Source organism: Brugia malayi (assembly GCF_000002995.4).
Source record: "Brugia malayi strain FR3 genome assembly, contig: Bm_v4_Chr3_scaffold_001, whole genome shotgun sequence".
NCBI lineage: Eukaryota > Metazoa > Nematoda > Chromadorea > Rhabditida > Onchocercidae > Brugia > Brugia malayi.
The window spans coordinates 3,454,484-3,478,178 of NW_025062477.1; the positions used below are offsets into that span (position 1 = coordinate 3,454,484).

At 23.2% G+C, this 23,695-nt stretch overlaps 1 protein-coding gene across 1 annotated transcript in view; it reads left to right on the top strand.

Moving 5' to 3' along the window:
• The window catches only part of Bma-hmr-1 (Cadherin domain containing protein), a gene marked incomplete at both ends in the record, with an annotated part of 28,490 nt that extends 15,909 nt beyond the window's left edge, over positions 1–12,581 (top strand). Inside the window, 26 exons of the mRNA XM_043079865.1 lie at positions 484–617; positions 890–996; positions 1,231–1,439; positions 3,104–3,250; positions 3,497–3,699; positions 3,981–4,121; positions 4,319–4,394; positions 4,500–4,649; positions 4,785–4,897; positions 5,128–5,304; positions 5,403–5,536; positions 6,125–6,302; positions 6,479–6,646; positions 6,874–6,941; positions 7,325–7,478; positions 7,706–7,845; positions 8,006–8,259; positions 8,672–8,815; positions 8,960–9,069; positions 9,266–9,460; positions 10,014–10,214; positions 10,462–10,546; positions 10,869–11,023; positions 11,126–11,210; positions 11,666–11,816; positions 12,455–12,581. Of these exons, the coding sequence (XP_042935799.1) occupies positions 484–617; positions 890–996; positions 1,231–1,439; positions 3,104–3,250; positions 3,497–3,699; positions 3,981–4,121; positions 4,319–4,394; positions 4,500–4,649; positions 4,785–4,897; positions 5,128–5,304; positions 5,403–5,536; positions 6,125–6,302; positions 6,479–6,646; positions 6,874–6,941; positions 7,325–7,478; positions 7,706–7,845; positions 8,006–8,259; positions 8,672–8,815; positions 8,960–9,069; positions 9,266–9,460; positions 10,014–10,214; positions 10,462–10,546; positions 10,869–11,023; positions 11,126–11,210; positions 11,666–11,816; positions 12,455–12,581 (3,806 nt within the window). The remainder of the gene's footprint in view (positions 1–483; positions 618–889; positions 997–1,230; positions 1,440–3,103; positions 3,251–3,496; positions 3,700–3,980; positions 4,122–4,318; positions 4,395–4,499; positions 4,650–4,784; positions 4,898–5,127; positions 5,305–5,402; positions 5,537–6,124; positions 6,303–6,478; positions 6,647–6,873; positions 6,942–7,324; positions 7,479–7,705; positions 7,846–8,005; positions 8,260–8,671; positions 8,816–8,959; positions 9,070–9,265; positions 9,461–10,013; positions 10,215–10,461; positions 10,547–10,868; positions 11,024–11,125; positions 11,211–11,665; positions 11,817–12,454) is intronic.
• Between the last annotated feature and the right edge of the window lie 11,114 nt (positions 12,582–23,695).

Consider the following 23,695-nt stretch of genomic DNA (forward strand, 5'->3'; position numbering starts at 1 on the left):
TAGTATCATTATCCTTTTTTTTTTCAATTTAATTTGATTGGTTATATCAGTGATAAAAAAATGATAAGAATTAATTTAAAAGTTTGACAGACTTTGTTGTAATTAATAATAAAATAAAAAATGGTTCAATTTTTAGATTTTTGATAACATTTATGATATTTGTTTGTCTTTTTAATTTGATTATGCTAATTAAATAATGAATTTCCTTCATCTGAAAATAAAAATAATAACATATGCAATAATATTTTATTCATTTCTATATTTTGTAAATAAAATTTTAATAACTATAAAATTGGAAAAATTTTAAAAGATATTATTTACAGTAAATTTTAATATGCTACCATTTTTCAAATGAAAAAAATAAATAAAAGAAATTTTGATTTGTTATTTGGAAAGTTTAGGAGGTGAAATTTTATTTGGATTAAAAAATTTTTTTTCTTTATTTTATAAAATATCCAAATATTATAAATTATTATTTTGCAGCTCGAGGTACATTTACGGTTGATCCAGTAAGTGGTGTGGTGCAAACAGCATTGAAACATTATAAACCAGGTGAAACCTACCGTATTTTTGTTCAGGCACGAGATCGAACACCAACAGATCCTGAAATTTCGCAGGTGCAAATTTAAAATTATGCTTTTGTGGCTGAAATTAAATTCATTCTTATTTATAAAAATTTTTAATGATTTTAGCAGCGAATAGAAACTTTATTGAATTTTCTTTGAATTTTTGTAGTTATATTTTAGTAATTAACAAACTAATTAATTAATTATTCTTTTGCTATTTTATTTTATTTTGTTTGATTGGCAATTGAAATTTTGCTTAATTTCTTTCATCCATAATTTTTGAGTGAAATTCTATTTATTGAAAATTAGATTTTGAATTTTAGGATAGTGAAGTTGCAGTACTGGAAGTATTTGCTGGTGATCGTGCACCGCAATTTGTTGAGCAACAGTATACAGTTCTTGTTCCGGAAAATACTGAAATTGGCTCCAGGTATTAGCTATTACCCATTTTTTTTTTTTTTTTTTTATGGCTAAGATTAAAAAGGAGTTTTAAAATTAATAAAAATACCATTTCAATTCATTCATTCTTAAAATAAATGAATTTGAACTAAAAATAAATTAAATTTAAACTTAAAATGCGCAAATTTTTAAGTGAAAATGCTTCTTTAATTAATTAAAAATAAAAGAATTAAAAGAAAAATTATCAAATACTATTAAAATTTAGCATAATAGCTATCAGAGCAGAATGTTTTAAACCAATTGATAAGCGACGTAGCAAAGGTAAATTATCATATCAATTATATTTGGATACAAGTTTAACTGAACGTGAATTATCATCATACTTTACAATTGATGCTGAAAGTGGCTTAGTTCAATTGACAAAAGCGCTTGATTATGATGATGATACACTACCAAAGCATCATCAATTAAAAGGTTTGTTTAAATTTTTACAACCTTTTCTTAAATTTGACAGCGAGTTGTATTAAAGTTAAATTTTATTAAATTTACATCAAATTATTATAATAGCTAGAAAAAAGTTATATTAGCGAGTAATAATTAGTAAAATAATTAAGTGTATAATTTATTGATTATATTGTTTATAGCTGGTATTTAAGCTAGATATGAATTTTTCCGCTTCACTTATCCGTTCTTTCATGAAATTTCTAATTCAGTTTTATAATAGGCTTAGGCTGTCTTAATTTTCATCTTCAACGAATGGAAAAGTCTTACTTACATTTAAAATCCAATTTTATTTCTGTTATATGCTTCATTTGATTTTAAGAAATTTTAGCTAAATATATATAATATATATGTGATAATGAATAGTTTGCTAACTGAATTGAACTTATTTAGCATAAATTAGCTTTTTCTTTTTTTTTTTTTTTTTTTTTTTTTTTTAATTTTAGAATATAAATAAATAAAAAAGTTAAATTTGTAGCTTTTAACATGTTAGTATCTTAGCATGTATGTTTGTTTAAGAAAAGATAGAAAATACAAATGCAAATTAAAATTATTTTTATGTTGAAAAAAAATTATTTTAAGTTAAATTTTAAAATTATTTTAAGTCTAGTAAGTTATGTCTAAAAAAATTTAAATAAAATATGCAAGTTTTGTCATAGTCTTTTGTTCGTTCAAGCTGAAATAATCATTCCTACCTTTTGTTTTTCAAATTTAAAAAATCTTCAAATGATAAAAAAGCTTTTTATAAATTTTTGATTTGTAAATTTTATTTATTTATTTTTTTGCTGTCTTTTAAACCAAACTAATAATTTAGATTAGACTGAATAAATCATAATTATAAGAGAAGAAAAATAGTTAAATTGAATGAGTGAAATAAATCAAAGATTTTTATAAAAAAAAGTTTAGTAATGCTCTAATGCCATCTAACTTATAATTTCTTTTTTAAATTATAATTTGTAAGCTATAATTTTTTTTTAAACAATTATAGTTAACTTATAAATAATTATAATTTCTTTATGAAATTAATAAATTCTAAGTCTCTAGAAGAGTATTCGAGAAATAGAATAGATCTGAATTGTTAAATATAAGCTAAAATATTTAAAATCATAAAATAATTTGCATATTTTAAAGAAAATGAAAAATTTTTGCAGAAAAAAAAATGCATAAAACAAATTTGAAAGTATGCATTATAATAGTAGACTAATAGAACTTTTTATTTTTTAATTAAAAAATTTGAATTGACAATTGCTGAAGCTTATATATGCATAATTAATGCCATAAATCCATAATGATCTTTTAACTATCAAAGTTTAAATTTCTGAAATAATTCCAATTAATTCGTAATGGAATAAAAATTTGCTTAATTATTTCTTCTATAATAAGCTTTTATATTAAATTGAGATTAATTTTTATTTAATTAATTAATTTTTTATTTAAGATATATGATTAATTAACTTTTATAAGATATAAACGAGTTTTAGTTTTTTTTTTTTTTTTTTTTTTTTTAAATCAGTAATTTTAAAATGAAAAGTTAGAATTTTAGGATGATTAAAATAAAAATAAAGGATTTATCACTAAGAAATAAAATGAGTTGAAATTCTAAAAATTTTTAAAGATGAAAGTTTTCAAAATTTCAGTTATTGCGCAAGAAGATGGTCGAGAAAGTGAAGTACCATTAGATATTTATATAAAAGATATCAATGATAATATTCCTATCTTTACACAACCTATCTATAGTGCTACAATTAAAGAAGATATACCAACTGGTTATACGATTCTTACAGGTAAATTTAATTAATAAAATTCTTACAGGTAAATTTAATTAATAAAATTCTTACAGGTAAATTTAATTAATAAAATTCTTACAGGTAGATTTAATTAATAAAATTCTTACAGGTAGATTTAATTAATAAAATGAAATTTATTTCTGAAATAATTGATTAATAGCATTTAATCAATTTTTTTTTTTTTTTATAGAATGTTATTAATATGTTTTATATAAAATGAAATGAAAAAAAAATTTATTTTAGTGGAAGCAGATGATAAAGATAATGGTGAAAATGCTCGAATTAGGTATACCTTAGATGATGATAACTTTATAATCAATGATCAAGGTGAGATATCAGCTGGCAGACGTCTTGACGCTGATCAAAATCGAGAACGCTTCTTCATTTATCGTTTTAATGTTACCGCAACTGATTACGGTGAACCATCATTAAGTAGTAGTGCTATGGTAAATATATATCATTCATTATTTTATGTATAAAATTTTAATGTTTCTCAATTTATTTAAATTAAAATCCATTAGTTTAGTTAATTTGATGATTCTTGAATTAAAATTATTAGTTTAATTAATTTGATGTTCATTAAATAGAACCACTAGCTTAGTTAATTTGATGTTCATTAAATTGAAATTAAATTAGTTTAATTAATTTTTAATCTTTTTAATTTCTTCTTATTATTACATTATAAAATTTTATTTTATGAAATATTTTAAATGAATTTTAATTTTAGGTACATATTCGTACAGAAAATTCAAATGATGAAGCACCAATTTTCATTCCTAATGCAACTTATCATGCATTTGTTGCTGAAGATGCTCAAAGTGGTACACCAATAGTACAAATTCAAGCAATTGATCCAGATCGAGATCAGGTAATTTAAAATTGAAAAATTTAACTTAAATATTTCGATGTTTAGTTTAATTTAAATCATCAAAAAAAAAAAAAGCAAATTGAAAAATTTAACTTAAATATTTCGATGTTTAGTTTAATTTAAATCATCAAAAAAAAAAAGTAAACTAAGTTTTATTTTTTTTTTTTAAAAAAATATATCATATATAAATTTTTAAGGTTTTCTATGCATTTCTATTATCAAATGGTGAAGAAACATCAGCAACTGAATTATTTGAAATTGATAGAGATACAGGTAAGTTATATGAGAATTTTTCATTAATCGGTTGTAAAGTTTTTTCTTTTTTTTTTTTTTTTTTTGCTTTATTAAATTTTATTATCTAAAAATAGAAAATTATAGGATTGATTAGACTTGGATTAAACGTAAAACCGGAAGATCTTTTACACGAAGAATCACCGTACAACCTGACAATAGTGGCACGAGATGACGGATCATGCTGCGGAGATGACGCAAGTGAACTTCATATGCAAACTGCTACGGTTACTATTGGTAATTTAACTTTATCATTTTTTAGATTCTATAATAGCTAACTAAATTTACTGATAATTTCATTTCTGGAAATATATGCAAGAAAAAAGAAGGAAAAAAAAACTCTTTAAAAAAAATGAAATTTTAAATTTACAGATATCGCAGATGTAAACAACAACAAACCTGAATTTCGTAGTTGTGACACTTATAGTAATATAGCAAAAATTGAAGAAGGTGATTATAAAACTAATGCACCAGTTATTTTAAAGGTTATTTTTAATTTTAGTAATTTAATAAGAAATTTCAGATGAAGAAATTATGATAATATTTCTTACTGTTAATTCGTTTTTTTTTTTTTCCTTTTAATTCACTTATTTCCAAATTTTTTATCGATATTAATTTATTAATTTGTTAATTTTTAAGGACTAAATTTCAATAGTTTAAATAAACATAAATTAAAAAAATTTTTAAAATTTTTTTTGTATAAAATATATTTTAGGTAGTTGCAACAGATGAAGATTCACCACCAAACGGAGAAATTGTGTATTCGTTATATTATTCACAGTCTGAATCTCGTAAACCGTTTGTCATAAATCCTGAAACAGGTGAACTGAGACCATCACCATTTGTGCGCTTTGATCGTGAACAAAGAACGCAAGAAGAAGTTACAGTAAAAGTTAGTTATTTCTAAATTAAACATTTTTAAAATTTAATTTAAATTTAAATGAGAAATTAAAATGATATAGAAGATAGTTAAGGTAGTTTAATTTTTAGGCAACAGATAAAGGTGAAAGACCATTGATAGGCTTTTGTCAATTTACTGTACAAGTTCTTGATATAAATGATAATGCGCCACAATTTGATCGATCATTTTATGAAACTTCAATCTCGAGAAATGTTGACATCGGGTAAATCATCTTTTCCTTCCTTCCTTTTTTTTTTTTTTTTTTTCGTTGAAAAATTTTGATACAACGAATTGCTTTAGTTAACTGTAAAACTGATTTTTTCAAATATGATTCATTTAAATTTGTGAAATATTAAATTGATCAGAGCAACATTTAAGCATCAATTGTTTACGCATCTATCACAGGAAGCGACACAATTGTTTATGTATCGTTGAAAATGTTATCATAAATAAAAAAAAAATTTATTGATTGATTCTTGGAATGTTTTTAGTCTTTCTAAATGTAAAAATTTACAATTCATTTCTAAAACTGCTATCAAATTTCTAGCAAATAATAAGCAATACTTTAACATTTTAACTTATTCTCATCCTAAAATTCGAAAACTCAGAAAAATTTTAGATGCTTTATCATTAAATTTCAAATTTTAGTAATTAATTAGGAAAATTTTAAAAATTTTGAAATTTTTTCTTATAACATTATTGAATATAATTTAAGTATTATAATAGGTTGTGAACAGTTTGAAATGAAATGTGACATTGATAAAATGTTATTTCGAAAAACTTTTTTAGATAGTTCAGGTAAATAATTCAGGTATTCGGTGATAACAGTCTTTGCGGATGATGCGGATGCGCCACAGAATGCTCGAATTACTTACTCATTAGCTGAAGATACGTTAGCTGAAAAGGAACATCACAAAGATTTTGAATTTTTTCAAATAATTAATGAAAATAGTGGTGAAATTTCGTTAGCTAATCAAATTCCATCATATGTTAGTTTTATCAAATTTCATTTAAGTTAATTATCTTTTGTTTTGAAAAAAAAATTTGAAAATATAAAGGTAAAAGTTGATTTAATATTTTTGTAATTTAAATAAAAATAAAAAAATTTTCTTGCGGTTTTTTTTCTCCTTTAATTCAAAAATAATTGCTTTTTTTTTCTTTTCAGAAAGATCGTTTTGTTTTTAACGTTATAGCAGATGATCATGGAGTACCATTTGCGCAACGAAGTGCAGTGCAAGTTGTTGTGAATGTTCATGAAAAGCAACAAAGTGCGCCACAATGGCAAACAACTGATGAATGTAAGACAACAGTTGTAGTGGACGAGGATATTCCTGTAAGTGAAAATTCTTGAGAAACTTCGAGAATTTTCAATTTTTTTTTTCGAGATATTGTAATGAATGATCTAATACAATGGAATAAAAAGTAAGGAAATGGAAAAAAAAATTTGTTTGAATTATTTATTGATACATTTTTATTTCCAACTATTTCATTTCCATCATGCATATTTTTTTTTAATTCATAGTATATAATTTTTCATTGGTTTAATTTTATAATTTTCAGATTAATTCGGTGCTTTTTCGTTGCTTAGCAATTCCAGGTGATGGTCCAAAGAGTCCAATTTCATATAAGTTAGTGCATTTTAATTAAATTATTTTAATAATACAAAATTTTGCATTGTTTTGAGATTATTTATTGGATTTAAATAAATGATTAATTTAGTTGTTTGATAAATTTATAATCAAATCATCGTTCATTGATTTTAATGAATTCCTAGTTGATATTATAGTACAGAAATTTATTTATCATTCATTTTGATATGCATAATTGCATTTGAATCTTTTTAATTAAACTAATAGCATTAATTTAATCTGAGCTAAATTTAGCTATAAAAAGAAGATACTATAAAAAAAAAATAATATGCAAATCTGATAATTTTATAAATTCATTTCAAATTTTTCATCTGTTAAAATTCATTTTTCACATCATCAATTTCTATTTAAATTTCATTAAGGATGGCAAATGGTGCCAGTCGTGGTACCAATCATGAAATGCATTTTCGTGAATTCCTGGAGAAAACAAATGGGCGAGATTGGGTTGTTGTTAGAAATATGATTGGATTAGATTATGAGCAACAACAGAATTATACTTTAACAATAACTGCTATGGTTTAAATTTTAATTTAAAAATTTTAATTTTCAAATGAAATATAAAATTTCATTTATTTTGAAATTTAATATTTAATTACATTTACTTTCTTCAACAAATAATATTAACTTTAAAATTTTTATTTGATAAATCTAAATTTGATCACTCACAAATTGTATTATTGAAAAATTTACATTAATTTAATAATAGTTATTTGTTAAGAAATTAAAATGATTTCAATTTGCAGGATATGCGTAGTTTGATAACATCTGATAAGCAACTTCATGTTATAGTACGTGATAAGAATGATGCAGTTCCACGATTTACGGTTGATCTTTTCACGGGTACCATTGAAGAAGAACAAACACCAAAGGAATTTCTTACTAAGTAATTAACTGATTTGATCAAAATTTTATTTCCTAACTTTAATTTTATCTATCTTTTCATTTCAGCATTTTATTCATTTATTTATTTATTTTTTTTTAAGATTGCTATTTTAATTTATAAAACTGAACTGATAGTTATTAGAAATTTAAAAATATTTCAGATACAATGGTAATCCTATAGCGGTAGTTAAAGCAGAGGATGCAGATTCTCCGGGACCACAATCAGAAGTACGTTACCGGATTATTAGTGATGGTGATAGCGGTGCGGCACGATTATTCCGGATTGATGAGTTAACTGGTGGAATATTTCCACTTGAGATTTTTGATCGAGAAAAAAATGATTCATTTATATTTGATGTTGAAGCACGTGATAATGTTCCATCAAGTTTACCTGGTGCTTCAGGACCGAATAAAGGTTGCTACTATATTAATTTTGATCTGTAAAATTGAGCTAATAGATAGATCAGAGCTATTTAGTTCATTGAGATTTGTAAAATAGATCATATAAAATAGATGAATTTATAGATCAGAACAGTTCATCGATTATTTTTAGTCAAAATTTGATAAAGTGTTCAATTTCATATTGTTCAAATGATGATCATTAAACGATGATCATTTTTCAGATCAAATAATTACTTTTATGATTTGCTAACTCTAAAAAAATTTGACATATTCTTAATAAAAGCATATATGTTTTTTTTTTTTTTTTCTTTTTTCTTCGCTTATTTTAACTTTAAAAATTTTATAAAAAATAAACTAACTTTTTTTTTTTTGGAAAATTCACCTAAAAATTGAATTTTAATTTTTCTATTTGCTATTTATTTCAGATATTGTTAAAGTACAAATTTTTGTGATTGATATCAATGATAATCCACCATATTTTGAGCAAACTCGTTATGAGGCTCGAGTTGCTGAAAATGAGGGAATTAATGAAGATGTAATTACGGTGAAAGCATATGACTTAGATCGATGTCAGTTTTTTTTTTTTTTTTTTTTTTAAATTATCATATCAAATTTAACTTTTGAAATGTATTATGATAAGCAGCAAACAATTGATCATTAATAGATAAGTCCAAAATTCTATCCTAAATTGTAAAAATTAATTAAAATTACAGTGCCAAATCTTAAATATGATTTATATGGTGTATATGGTGGACGAATACCATTCGGTGTTCGAACCGATTCCGGTGCAATTTTTATTAAAGAACCACTTGATTATGAAAAGGTTTGAAATTTTAGTGAAAATAAAAAGATAATTATCACAGTAAATGATTTTATAAATCAATATTAAACGAACTGCAATGAAATTATCAGAAATTTAATTTATAATTGTATTCTTTTTTTCTGGTATATATCAACCGGTATGCAATCCGGTATACAACAGTTTTTATTCATTAATTAAATTAATTTATATTTCTCAGGAAAATGTATATCATATGAAACTATTCGTAACAGATGGTAAACATAATGCTACAACGGATTTGTATGTTTACATTGATGATGTAAATGATAATGCACCTCAATTTGAGAAGGATTTATATGAGATTACAATATTTGAGGAAGACCGAGATATACCGAAGACATTGTTCATTGTCAGAGCTACCGATGCTGATAAGGTTTTAATCAATTATCATTGAGAAAAGCTAAACAAATGTCTACATTATTTTTTGTTAGATCTATTGATACTGATAAGGTTTTAATCAATTATCTTTGAGTAACACTAAACAGATTTCTATGTTGTTCTTTGCTAGAGCTACTGATACTGATAAGGTTTTAATCAATTATCTTTGAGTAACACTAAACAGATTTCTATGTTGTTCTTTGCTAGAGCTACTGATACTGATAAGGTTTTAATCAATTATCTTTGAGTAACACTAAACAGATTTCTATGTTGTTCTTTGCTAGAGCTACTGATACTGATAAGGTTTTAATCAATTATCTTTGAGTAAAACTAAACAAATTTCTACCACAAAATACTAAATTACTGCTAAGTTAATAATTTAATATATAGTTATATAATAAATGAATCATTATTTTTTGGTATTATTGATAAAAACTTGGGAAAAAGTTCAAATGTTTCTAAATGTTTATGCAAATATTTGTTATTGAAAATAAATTAGTAGAATTCAAGAAAACCTCAATTCACTTCAATAAATATTACAATTCTAGCAAGATGAATCATCAAAAATTGTTTATCGTCTCGAAGGACAAGGTGTTGGCGAATTCTTTCGGGTTGATCAATATAGTGGTGATATTGAAGTGATAAGACCGCTTGATCGTGATCCTCCAGCTGGTGTATCTGTTTGGAAGTTTATTGTACAAGCAATTGATGATAATGGTCATGGATTGATTGGTTACGCTGATGTACAGGTATGATTGATTCTGTTAATAGTATTCAAAAAATTATTTTCTTTTTTTTCAACTATTTTTTTTTTTTTTTTGAAATAAAATTAAAGCAAATTTGATATTTGTTAGGATTGAACTTTAAATATGCGTACTTAAAGTATTTATTATTTCAAGTAGAATATTAGATTTAACGTTTGATTAAAGATTCAATTCTTTATCAAATCGATTTTTTTTTTTTTTTTTGATTTTATACAAATTTTAAATTTTTTAGGTGAATTTACGCGACATTAATGATAATGCACCAATATTTGCTAGTAATTTATTTGGAACAATTGATGAAAATCGTGATCCTGGAGGTAATTAATGTTATTTTAGTATTCCATGAATTTTCTACAATTTTAAAATAATTAAAATTGCAGAAAATAAGAAAGAAGAAAAAAGGAAACTTTTTTTTTTTTAGAAATTTGCATATAATTTCTAATTAAAATGATAGCTAATCTTTTAAGATAAAAGAAAAAAGAAAGTAAATTCTGTAAATTCTAAATGTAAGAAATGAAATTTTTAAGAAATTTTGACAATTCATTCATTTAATATTGTATTTAAATTTTTCAATTTTTTTTTTCTTAAAAGAAAAAATTGAAAAATTAAATTTGTATAAAATAAAGAAATGAGTTGCAGATGAAGGAGTGTTTGTGATGACAGTTACAGCAACAGATTATGATGATCCACGAACTGATAATGCTCGACTTGAGTATAGCATTGTGATAAATAAAGAAATTGATGGTGAACCAGTTTTCCGGATTGTTCCAAGTAACGGAAAAATTTATGCTATGGTAATTTATTTCTTTTGCTAATGCATATCAATGATTAATTTGTTTATTTTTGATAATTAAATAATTTCAAAGATTAAATGAATGAATAATATTTAAATTTAGCGAAAAATGGATCGTGAATTGCCATCCGAAAAACAATTTGTTATTGAAATTCGAGCTATTGATAAAGGCATACCATCACTTGAAGGTAAATTTTCTTCTCTTTTTTTTTTGAGTAATTTCTGTTTTAAATAAAAGTAAAAAATAATTTTAACTCAATTTACTGATTAATTAAAATATTCCGAAATATAATTATTAAGTAAATTTTATCTCTTCTCATTTCTTTCATTCTTTTCAATCACATAAATCATTTTATTTATTCTTATCACACATCTTTTTTTTTTCTAATTACTTATTTATTATTTTATAAAAAATGATTTTTTTTTTTTTACTAATTACAAATTCCTAATTACATTTCTAATTACTATTACTTATTACTTTATTATAATTATTACTTATTAATTTATTATATTTACTACTTATTAATTTATTATATTTATTACTTATTAATTTATAATATTTATAAAGATAATTTACCAATTTTAAATCTTTTTCTGAATAAATAAAAATATTTATCTTTTCCTTTCCTTTTTTTTTTTTAAGGAATAGGAAATGTGACAATTCGAGTGATAGATGTAAATGATAATGAGCCATATTTTGATAAGGAATTATATGTTGGATCAGTTGTGGAAACTGCATCAATTGGTTCAGCAGTTATTAGTGTATCTGCTTTAGATAAAGATACTGAAGCAATGTAAACAAATTTCTTTTCCTTTTTTTTTAAAAGATAATTTAAGATGAAATAATTATTAAAAATAAATCAATGAAAAGTAATATATAAAATAAAATATTTTTTACTTACTAAATAAATCAATGAAAAGGAATATATAAAATAAAATATTTTACTCGAAATTTTAGAAAAATTACGATTATTTTAATAAATTTTGTAATAATTAAGTTACTAATTACTATTACTTATTAATTTATTATATTTATAAAGATAATTTATCATTCTTAATTACTATTACTTATTAATTTATTATATTTATAAAGATAATTTATCATTTCTAATTACTATTACTTATTAATTTATTATATTTATAAAGATAATTTATCATTTACAAAAATGCTTTATCATTTCTAATTACTATTACTTATTAATTTATTATATTTATAAAGATAATTTATCACTTACAAAAATACTTTATTTTGCTTTAAATGCTTTAAAAACAATTTATCATTTGCAAAAATCCTGTAATTTACAAAATTGCTTTGTTTTTTTTTTTTTTTTTTTTTCTAAAATTCATTTTAGACTTATTACTTTTCATTGATTTTAGTAATCAAAATTAATTATAATTAAGTGAGAGTTTTCTTTTCACTTTTTTTTTTCAGTGATAATATTTTTATCTATGAATTAATGGATGAACATCAATATTTTTATGTGACAACAGAAACTGGTTCAAGTAGTACAAGTGTTGGAGTTCTTCGAGTTAAAAAGGTTTTCTTCATGTTAAATTAGCTAAGCAAATTAATGTTTAAATTAAAATTACAAAAAATTATCAAACTTTTTAGCAAAAAAAAAAAAAATTCTATTTTGAAATTTCAAAATTTTCAAATTTAATTTAATCAATTTTGCATTCTATTTTACATATTATCAAAAAATATATAAGTTTTTTTTTTTTCAGACTTTTTTCAATTTCATTTCAGAAAATAACTTATCATCCGGTATTCTCACAAATCTCTCTATCACTTTTTTTTTTTTTGTATTTCATCTAAATTCTAAATTTACATTCCTATTCTTTCGTTTTCTTTTTGAATTCTGATAATACCATAATCAATAATCACTAAATCTTCAACTTTTAAAGTATAATAAAATGATCCTTTTTAATATGTTTTTTTCTTCTTTCTTTCTTTCTCTAATCTTTTCAATTTCATCCTCATTTTAAAAGATTTTAAAAGATTTATCTTTCTAAAGAAAATAATTATTTGGTATTTATCGAGAAAAGGTAAAGAACGAGTAAACTTATCGTTTAGAAAATTGTAAATTATTATCTCTCTTTTACTTTTCAAAGAAAATACTTTAATGAAATACCAATTTTGTTTTATCCGATTATTAAGAATTCTTGATTGCTTCATATAAATAATAGTTTTTCTTCATGATTTTCTCATTTTCTACTCAAAAGTCTTGAAAATTAAATGTTATTCTTATTTATCATTTCCACAGGTAAACTCTTATCAATATATGTGATACTGCAAATTATTACTCACCATCTTATCATTATCACCATTAGTTCTTATCATTCCTTATCCATTAATCCTAATGATATACATAATTATTTATGAAAGTTTTATCACTTTTCTAAATTATTTTCAAGACATTTGATAATACAAATAAATTAAAAAACAGGTAAGAAATGTTCAAAGCTAAATGATTAACTTAGACAAAGCAAATGGATAGAATAAATTTAAATTATGATTTTTCTTTTAATCAAAAATTTTTAGAGAATTATAAATTCATTTATTATTTTTTTTCTCAAAACGAAACAAAATCATATCGATACTTTTCCAAAATTCAATTAATCAATAACTACAAAAAAAAAAAAAAAAAAAAACTATAGCAAATGAAATTTCTAAAATATACATAATTTTTGCTAGCAAAGCTATGGCTTTAGTATCTATTATTAATTTTTTTTTTAAAGAGTAGCAATTAGCGCTATCATCAAAGAAATGAATTTATTTTTGCTTTTTAAAGCAGATTTAAGCTGTTTTGCTTAATCTTTGAATATTTTCTTTTGATGAATAAATAATAATTTACCATAGAAACCTGGCATATATTTAAATTATTTTAAAATGATTGAAGGGAAGATTGAATGCGTTAATGTCGCTCATATCTAAGCGCAAAATGTTCCCTTGGAGACTACATGCATTTTATTTAATAGCTATAAGAGTTTCAACCTATCATTATATATTTCCATAACTATAGTACACATAATATGGCCATAGTTATGGCTTTGGCCATAGTTATGACTAGTCCTATTAGTTATGGCGCTCTTGTCCATATCAATTTTAATATACTTAAAATTGGCACTTATAGCTTTTTCTATAAATCATTCCTGAATATTTGTATAAAAATTGCTCTGAAACTGAATCATTTTCATTATTATTATTTTGAAAGTAATAATTATTACTAAAATAAAAATATCACTTGGCACTTTATCTCATAAGTACTTGGCTTAACTGATCAATTTCAGCGCTCAAATAATTCCTCAACTTAAAATTTTTTTGTTTTTTAATTTTCAACTATACTTGAAGCTATGCATTTTAATTTGAAGCAGTTATTATCATAAAAGTATAAATTCGAAATCTTTTTTAATCGTTAAAAATTGACTTTTATTTTGTATCATTCAAATTTTTTTTCTAAAAAATAAGCCAAATTTTTTTTTTCCGAATAAATATTTTTTAATTTATTAATAACTACATTTCATTTCTTTTTCTCTATAGTTAAAAGATTCTTAACAGGTTTGTCTTTTTTTTTTCTTCAAGTTGATCAAAGATAAAATAACCTGATCCGGTTATTAATGTCCGGTAACTCTAGCAGTAACTGCCACCAGCCACATTAGAAAAAAAAGTTGCTTTTTTGTGACAGAATATGAACTTTTACTCTTTCTGTAATTTTATTTGTGAAATATAAATGGAGCAAAATTTTACTATCAGCTGTTATCAGCTGTTATCATCAGTGTGTCATATTTTTTGAACTGATAAATTTTTAAAAAATAGGTTATCACCTAATGTGCAAAATATTTAGAATTATAAGTGCAATATTTTTTCTTTTAAATGCATACAGTGGGCAATTTAAAATGCTATTTTTCCATTTCATTAATTCATCCTTTTTTACTGAAAGCAGTTCCGGAATTATTTCAATAATACAAACAGTAGTCTTTCAGTAATTTGAAATGTGATTTTTTCATTTTATTGATTCATTTTTTCTTACTGAAAAGTAATTCCGGAATTATTTCAATAATGCAAAAGTAGTCCTCAGTAATTCGAAATGCTTTCAGTAAAGAAGTCATTTTGTTGATTTATTCTTCTTTACTGAAAAGCAATTCATTCTTTTTTACTGAAAGCAATTCCGGAATTATTTCAATAATGCAAAAGTAGTCCTCAGTAATTCGAAATGCTTTCAGTAAAGAAGTCATTTTATTGATTTATTCTTCTTTACTGAAAAGCAATTCCGGAATTATTTCAATAATGCAAAAGTAGTCCTCAGTAATTCGAAATGCTTTCAGTAAAGAAGTCATTTTATTGATTTATTCTTCTTTACTGAAAAGCAATTCCGGAATTGTCCCAGTAATGCAAACAGCAGTCCCTCAGTATAAATACTTTAACATGCTAATCCTGTTGATATCCAAAAAGTCTGACCTAACTAATTGCTTTCCTGTTTGAGTAGTCCTTAATTGATGGATGAACTTAATTCACTTTCTTCTTTTGCTTTTCCGATTATTCCATTGCCAATTAAAGACATCATTTATTAACATGAATCTTCATCAGATCCTTAAATTTAATCATTAATCTAAATTGATTTCCACTCATTAACAAGACTTTACGAGCTAAACAAACTAATGAAATAAGGAATAAACAACATTGTTGTCATTTTCCTAAAATTTATTTACAAAATTTATTTATTTATTTTGCTTTATCGGTAAAATGAAAAAAAGAAAAACACTGTCACAGAGTTGAAAATTTCTGAAAAGTAAAGTTTTAAAAGTTTAAAATCACAACAAATCCTCAATGATTTTTTTATAATTTATTTTCTTACTTTCTCGGTGAAAAAAAAAAAAAAAAGAAAAAAAAAAACACACATAGTCACAGAGAGTTGAAAATAGAGTTAAAAAAGAAAAAAATTTTATAAATTGCACAAATTAATATAAAATATTTTATAAGAATTAATAATAATATATATAATTAATAGTTAAACTATATGAATAAAAGTATTTGAAAGGAAAATTTTTGCAATGAATAATTCTTTAACATTAATTCAACTAATATTCAATTTTGTATAAAAGTTTCAAATTTGATTGTTATCATAAAATTTTGATTGAATGTAAAAAGGTAACAATGAAATGTTTTATTCTCCAATATTTACTTGTGTTAATTTAAAAGATGAAAATTTGAAAAGAAAGGTCAACGTCAACCACTTGTAACAATTAAGCAATTTCTTATGAACTGATGATGACATATTGTGGTGACATGTGTCTCTCTTATGAGTTATGTCCATTAATGTTCGTACACAACACAATTTTGTTCATCTTTTTTCATTTATACAGTCATAAAAAGGTCAAAAGGTGACATTTTATAAAATGGTTTTCTCTAAAGTATCCATTTTATTCTGCTTCAATTCCACTTCAAAAATTTTGTATTCAACATTATGTTTAATTAATTTTGAAACGATGAAAATTCTTCATGTGAAAAATATATTTTAATTTCTATTACTTTATTAAAATATATATTAAATTATTTTTTTTTTTTTTGATTTTATATTATTTCTATTTTTTATGAAAAAAAAAAACAATAAAAATTGATGTTTGTGAAAAAAAAAAAAAAAAAAAAAGATTAGCTATATTTAAAATAGTAAAACTGAGAATAATATTTCAATAGAATGATGGGAAAAATAAAGATGAGATAAATAGAATATTTCATTTTCATCTTACAAAATCTTTTTCTAATTAATTATAAATAATTTCAAGAAGGAGAATATAAGATTGAAAAATTTTTGAGTTGTCTTCATATGTTATGGGAAAGTTTTATGCTTATTTAAGTTTTATGCTCATAATTTTTACTTGATGATCTCTGAACTTTTACGATATTTTAATTGTAATTAAGATTTTCAGAGTATCTGAAAAATAATTTACCCAAATTTTTACATACTTTTTGAATTATAATTAAGATTTCATATTTTTTTTGAAATTATAATTAAGATTTCAAGATCAAAAATGATTTATCTAACTTTTCACATACTTTTTGAATTTCATTTTTGAATTATAATTAAGATTTCGTTTTTTTTTTTTTTTTTTGAAATTATAATTAAGATTTCAATATCAAAAATGATTTATCCAACTTTTCACATACTTTTTGAATTTCATTTTTGAATTATAATTAAGATTTCATATTTTTTTTTTTTTTTTTTTGAATTATAATTGAGATTTCAAAATTAAAAATGATTTATCTAACTTTTTACATACTTTTTGAATTTGTTAATGAAAATATCGATTTTAAATTTGTAGAAGAAAATAGAAAGATAAAATAAATTTAAAACGCACTGTTATTTTTTACAATGTTTACTGATGCAAATGAATTTGTCATAAGTGTCAGGTTAGTACCTATAATTCATTCTCAGCTGACCTTGAATTTGCCATAAACTTAATTGATTGATTGATGTTTCTTCGTTCTCACTATTTTTCCATATTTAATTCTTATTATTTCAACTTTCAATTTCGAGGACATTTATTCCACAACTAATTTTGATCATATCAAACTTCCATTGTGTATTAAAAATTTAATCAGTTAAACTTTACTGATATCTAAGTATCATATACTTAATAAACTTTATAAATTTTTCATTTTTAAATTCTTCAATTGTTACCTTTTTAAAAATTTAAAGTTTCATAAAATTTTTCTCCCAGCACATAAAATTACATCCAGTACTACAGAAAAATGTACAAATGTACTTAATTAAAAATTAAAAATAATTATAACTGTTTAATGAACTTTTAAAATTCTAATTTCACCTCATTGACCTCTCGAGTTAGAAATATAACACTCTCTAGATATTGTCAAATTTGATACCATTGAGCATTGTCATTGTAATCATATTCAATCTTTGCTTTGTCATATCGAAATTTCATTTGTCAAAGATGTCACCCTAAGCATCTGATATCATCTAACTTTTCATGCTATTCGCCTTTGACATGCATAAATTTGTTCCAAAATGCATTTGGCTAAATTTATAAGTTAAAGTTCTACAAGTTAAAATATATACTTCATCAATCTTTGCAATTAATTTAAACATAAACAATGATATCGTTTAGAAAGTGTAAAGGTCACGGAAAAGAAAGAAAATACTTTCAAAAAATTCACCCATTATTGATGAAATCGATTTTTTTATTTATGTACCTTTGAATTTCAGAGGTCAAATGATTGATTCTGTTAGAAGCTATAGCCGCCACTAACCCCTACCTCATTCATTTTTTTCTTGTTTACACGGGTCACCTTTCCCTTCACAGTTTCTTCTCTTTTTCCTCATTATCTCAATTGAAGAGTCTCTTATAACCTATATTTTAGTACCGATAAGGATTACCTATCTACCTACCTACCTGTCTACCTGTCCACTTTCATTTTTTTCCACTGTCCTTTGTCGTCGTCTTGCTCGTTCTTGTTAAGTAGTAGTGGTATTTGAGCAGGTAAAGATTATTAATTACTTGTTAAATTCCTTCCCTATCGCTACTGCCCGCACTTCATTCCAATTTTTTACACATTTTGACATTTACCTGATCTGTTTGCTCATTCTCTCTCATCCATACCTTTCCTTTTTCTCCGTACCTTTTTTTTTTTCTTTTTAATATTCTTATCATGAAATTATTTGTAATTCTTCTAATCATTTTTGATAAATTTTAACATATAACTAATTATTCAAGCATAAATGATTAGTCTAATTTTTATAAAAGTGAATTCTTTTCAAATTTATAATAAATGTCAATGATAAAATTCCTTTTATCATTTTTTTTTTTTGCTAACTTTTATTACAATTAAATTTTATAAAAAATTTTGTACTAAAAGAAAAGTTTAAACTTTAAGTTAATTTGTATGCAAATTTGTTGTTAAATTAACTACTTACACTCTAGTGGCATCATTTTAATTCATTTTCCTCCCTTTTGAAATGAGACATTTGAGCACCGCCACTCAGTCAGTCACTTACTTACTTACTATTTGTATTATAATTCATTCCATCTTCGGCGCTTTTATTTACTCCAGTTGTCCCCATCTCTTCATTTGACATCCCACAATTACTTTGTTTACTTATATTATTTGAATGATAGCACTCTTTTGGCTTTATTTCACATTGAAAGCATTTACATTGCTTTCCTTTCCTTTTCGTTTACATTTTGCGCACTTCTGATGATGATAAGTGATCAGAAAATGAAATTATTGATTTATTTTTCAATAAAATTTCTCATTGAAACATTTTCATATTTTTGGGTTTTGAAAAATTTTTTGTCAAATTAGTTAGATTGTATAGTATTACTACTATCTTTTCGCTTGATTTTCCTTTCAAATAGCATTTTAAATGTAAAAATTGCGATTTTATTTTATTCCATCAGAATGTGTCATCTTGTGGTGACACATTTGCATTCGGTAAAAGGCAAAAGAGTTATTTTTGATAGAGAAAAACTTAAAAGTTAATCATTGGTTTATTGGCAATTCAAAAACGTTATTTGCTGCATCCAATAAAAATGCTTTTCTGTTGAAATTTTAACAGAAAAAAAAATCGTAAAATTGGCTTTTTTTTTTGGATGAAAATTGGATGAAACAGTTATTACTCGGAGAATAAAATTTCCTTTTTTTCATCTTTCAAAAGAAATAAAAAAAAGAAAAAACGAAAGTGGAAACTATCCCTCGGGTATATCCCTCGGGTATTTATTTCGATATTTGCTCGAAATAATGTCAAAAAAAAAAAAAAAATTTTTTTTTTCTTCAATTGAACCAAATAATCAGTCTTCTAACTTTCCTTCTTATCATTTATTTATATTCAATCCTTTTTTTTTTTTTTTTTTTTTCTTCATATTTTAACAATTTAAATTTTTTCATTCTCAATTCTTTCCTTTCTTTCTTTCTTTTCTTGATAATAGTTTTTTATCAATTTTATTTGGAACTTTTTAAAACTTTTTTTGTGTTTCATTTGATAAAATTGATAAAATTATGCCATTTAATAGGATGGTAATCGATATATTCCGGAAATTAACACACACACTTTCCGTTTATTACATAAATGATTACATCAATTATTAATACATATAGTTCATCTTAATATCTTCCCTACTAATATATAATAATTGTCTAAGGGAATAATTAACATAATTAGGAGAATAACACATGTAGTAGTGAGTAGTAAGTAGTACTCTTGGTCACTCATTGACCATTTAAGGATCCATCTGGACACTTTCACAAAACTAAAATTCATTATACATTCGCTTTTTCACTACTTTATTATTAGTAGTAGTATAGTAGCACTTTCTTTGCTATATAGTCGCAGATTAAAATTTTGCATAAATATTTATTTCCATTAAATTAGCATCTGAGTACCATAATGGGAATGAATATACTAAAAGGTAATCATTATGCTATTTTATAATTTATATTATTATTATTTATTATGATAATAATAGTTATTATTTATATCTCTATTAGAAGAAGCAATTTTACCTTCAATCATTTATTATACTCAAATTTAAATGTGCAAGAGGGAGAGAGAGAGAGAGGGAGGGAGAGAAAGAAGAAAACGAGGAAGATTGATTACCTCTGTATGAGAGAGAGAGAGAAGAAAGTAGTATTAAATTTCCAAATTAGGTCTTTCCTAATTAGTAGTATTGAGAGTTCATCTGTCATGCAGATCTATTATTATATGTAAAATAGGTTTATTTGACTTTTTTTTTTTTTTTTTTTTTTTTACTTTTCAGATTTTAAATTAAAGATTTGTGAGGAATTTTCAGACTAAATTTTACAAAATCATTTCTAAGATTTGTTTACACTGAAATAAATTATTTGCAGTGAGTGATAGGATTAGAATTGAATAAATTTTTAGTATAGGAAATATTGTATAATTTCATATGGTTTGCTTGAATTATTGTCGGAATAGAAATTTCGGAAATCATTAGCTATAGAAATTATGCAAATTGCATATTTTATAAAATGCTTTGCGCCTCATTTCTGATAGAAAGTGTAGTTTTTCACTTATTCCTCATTAATAAAATTTCATTTATTCATTTCAGTCGTTTAAAATTAAAGCTGTAAATTAAACTTTATGCAAAACTAATCTTTAACTACAAATTTAAAATTATTTAAGTATAAAATTAACTGTTTTATATGACTGAAATTATCAATAAGTCTGATGTAAACAAATATATAGCTAATATATATATATATATATATATGTAAATATGGCTATTATTTGATGCAAAATTTTTCAAATTAAACTTTTTAATCGTTTTAAAAATAAACATACTTCCGAATGGATAGTATAAAAATTATAGTATTGAAAAATTTGCTTCTAAGTTTTGACATCAAAAATTTTTCTAATTTTTGGTCCAAAAAACAATATTCATTTTAAATAGCTCGTGCTTAAGTTAAATTCATTGATTTTTGTTTTTTTTTTTTTTAAATTTCTTTTAAAATTTGTGAATGATAACAATCTCTAGAATCTCAAGAAGTAATAGTAACAAAAAAAAAAAAAAAAAAAGAAAAAGAATTAAAAATCGGAGAGATAAAATTGCCCAAAAGTTGATTAACTTTTTAATGTTTATATGATAAAATTTGAATGTTTTGCCTTTCTTTCATCTTTTCTAATTCACTTATAAATAATGAAATTTTAAGTTTTATGATATTTTGCACTTTTTTTGATATTCAATTGGGATTTAACTAATTTCAAAAAAAAAGAAAAAAACTTTTTTGATTGCATACAAACAACTAAAATTGCCTTTTGATAGACAAATTGCTTTTTGCTTTTTTTTTCATTCATTTTTGCTTGAATACACACTGAAGCGAACGATCATTTAATGCTTATACTAAAATTTTAACAGTTTTCATTCTATTCTAATTTCCTTTCTTACTTACTTACTTACTTACTTACTAATAATTCTTACTTTTCCTTTTAACAAATATTATCAAATAGATATTCTCACTTATAAAAAAAATTACTCTTATTTAAAATAAAATAAAATCACTGTTAAATTTCAATCTATAACAGTTAGCATTTTAAATTTGAATCATTTTGCTTCTATTCATTATGACTAGTACTAATGAGAGTCAGTTGTCCTTTTTCTTTTTTCTCATTTTTTCATTTCAAATTTTTTAGTATTTGAAAAAAAGCTATTCACAAAATGATTGTTGCTTCAATGATTTAAGTATTATTATCTTAAAAGTTAGACTTTTGAGTTATTAATTGCATATGTATGTTTGTAGTTTGGAGTATATTTATATATTTGTAGTCTTTCTAATTAATTTTAACATCACTAAGATTTTATCTTTTAGAATTTTATTTCTAATTATCATTTCTGATTATTGTAAAAAAAAGAAAGAAAAAAGGAAAAAAGGTAGGAATGATATTAGCCGATTAAATGAAATACTGTAATCGGTAACTTTACAAGTATATAATAAATTAATTTCTGATTAATGAGAAATAACTTTACCTCATTTTTCTCTCCCTCTCCCTCTCTCTCTCTCTCTCTCTCTTTGTAAATTTCATATCCATTCCTATGATATATTCTTCGTTGTCAATTGAGAAAATGTGACACAGTAGGTGGTAACGATTGAATGTCCTTGGAATGAAGGTATGCTCTGAGAGAGAGGGGGAGGGAGAGAGAGAGGGAGAGAGAAATCAATGTGATGGATGAACTATCAATGTATGTTGTGTTATTTGAATTGTATCTGAGAGAATAAATGTGTGAGAAAAGGAAGAAATGAATTTTATTCTTTATTTTTATAAGTAAACAAGGATGAATTGATAATGTGATATGTATGATTTGTTAAACTTTTTATTATCTTTATTTTCAATTCCTTTTTTTTCTTTCTTTTTTTAAAAAAAAAACAATTTCGAGAATGAATACCTTGAAATTGATTCGAATGAATCTTGAAATTGATCTTCTTTCCTTTTTTTTTTTTCAATTTAATTTGTTTTTATTCTAATTTAACAAATATTTTTTTTTTTTTGTGTTATCAGTAAAAATTAGTATTCTTTTCTGCAATGGTTTTTGTATAATTTTTTTTTTTTTAAATAAAAGATAAAAGCAATAGAAATAGTTGATTAATGACATATAAAGTATTCAAAAATTTTCTTTTTGAAAGAACTTTTCAGTTGATAGTGCATTCTTATCTTAGTCTCTGTCAATAAATATTTGAATATTTAAGTTTTATTAACTCGTAGTTAGGGGAATAGAACAAAATAGCCTTACTACTATCTTTAGATATTATATTCTTCCAAAATTTTCTATCATTTTACTATTTTTAAATCCTATATTCTTCTAAAATTTTTCATCATTTTACTATTTTTAAATATTATATTCTAAATTTTCTACCATTTTACTATTTTTAAATCCTATATTCTTCTAAAATTTTCTACCATTTTAGTTTGAAATGAATTTTATTAACACTGAAGTATTCATAATAAATTCCTTTAAATAATTCCCTAAATCATTTCGTCCTATTTATTTCTTGAGAGAAAGGAATTGAGAAGAGGACATTACTGAAGATTTTCATATGTACGATTTTAGATATTCGATCTTTGCATACTTCTATTCTAAAATTATTTCAAATTTATTATTTACATTGAAATGTTACTTTTTTGCTAAAACATAAATTCTTTTC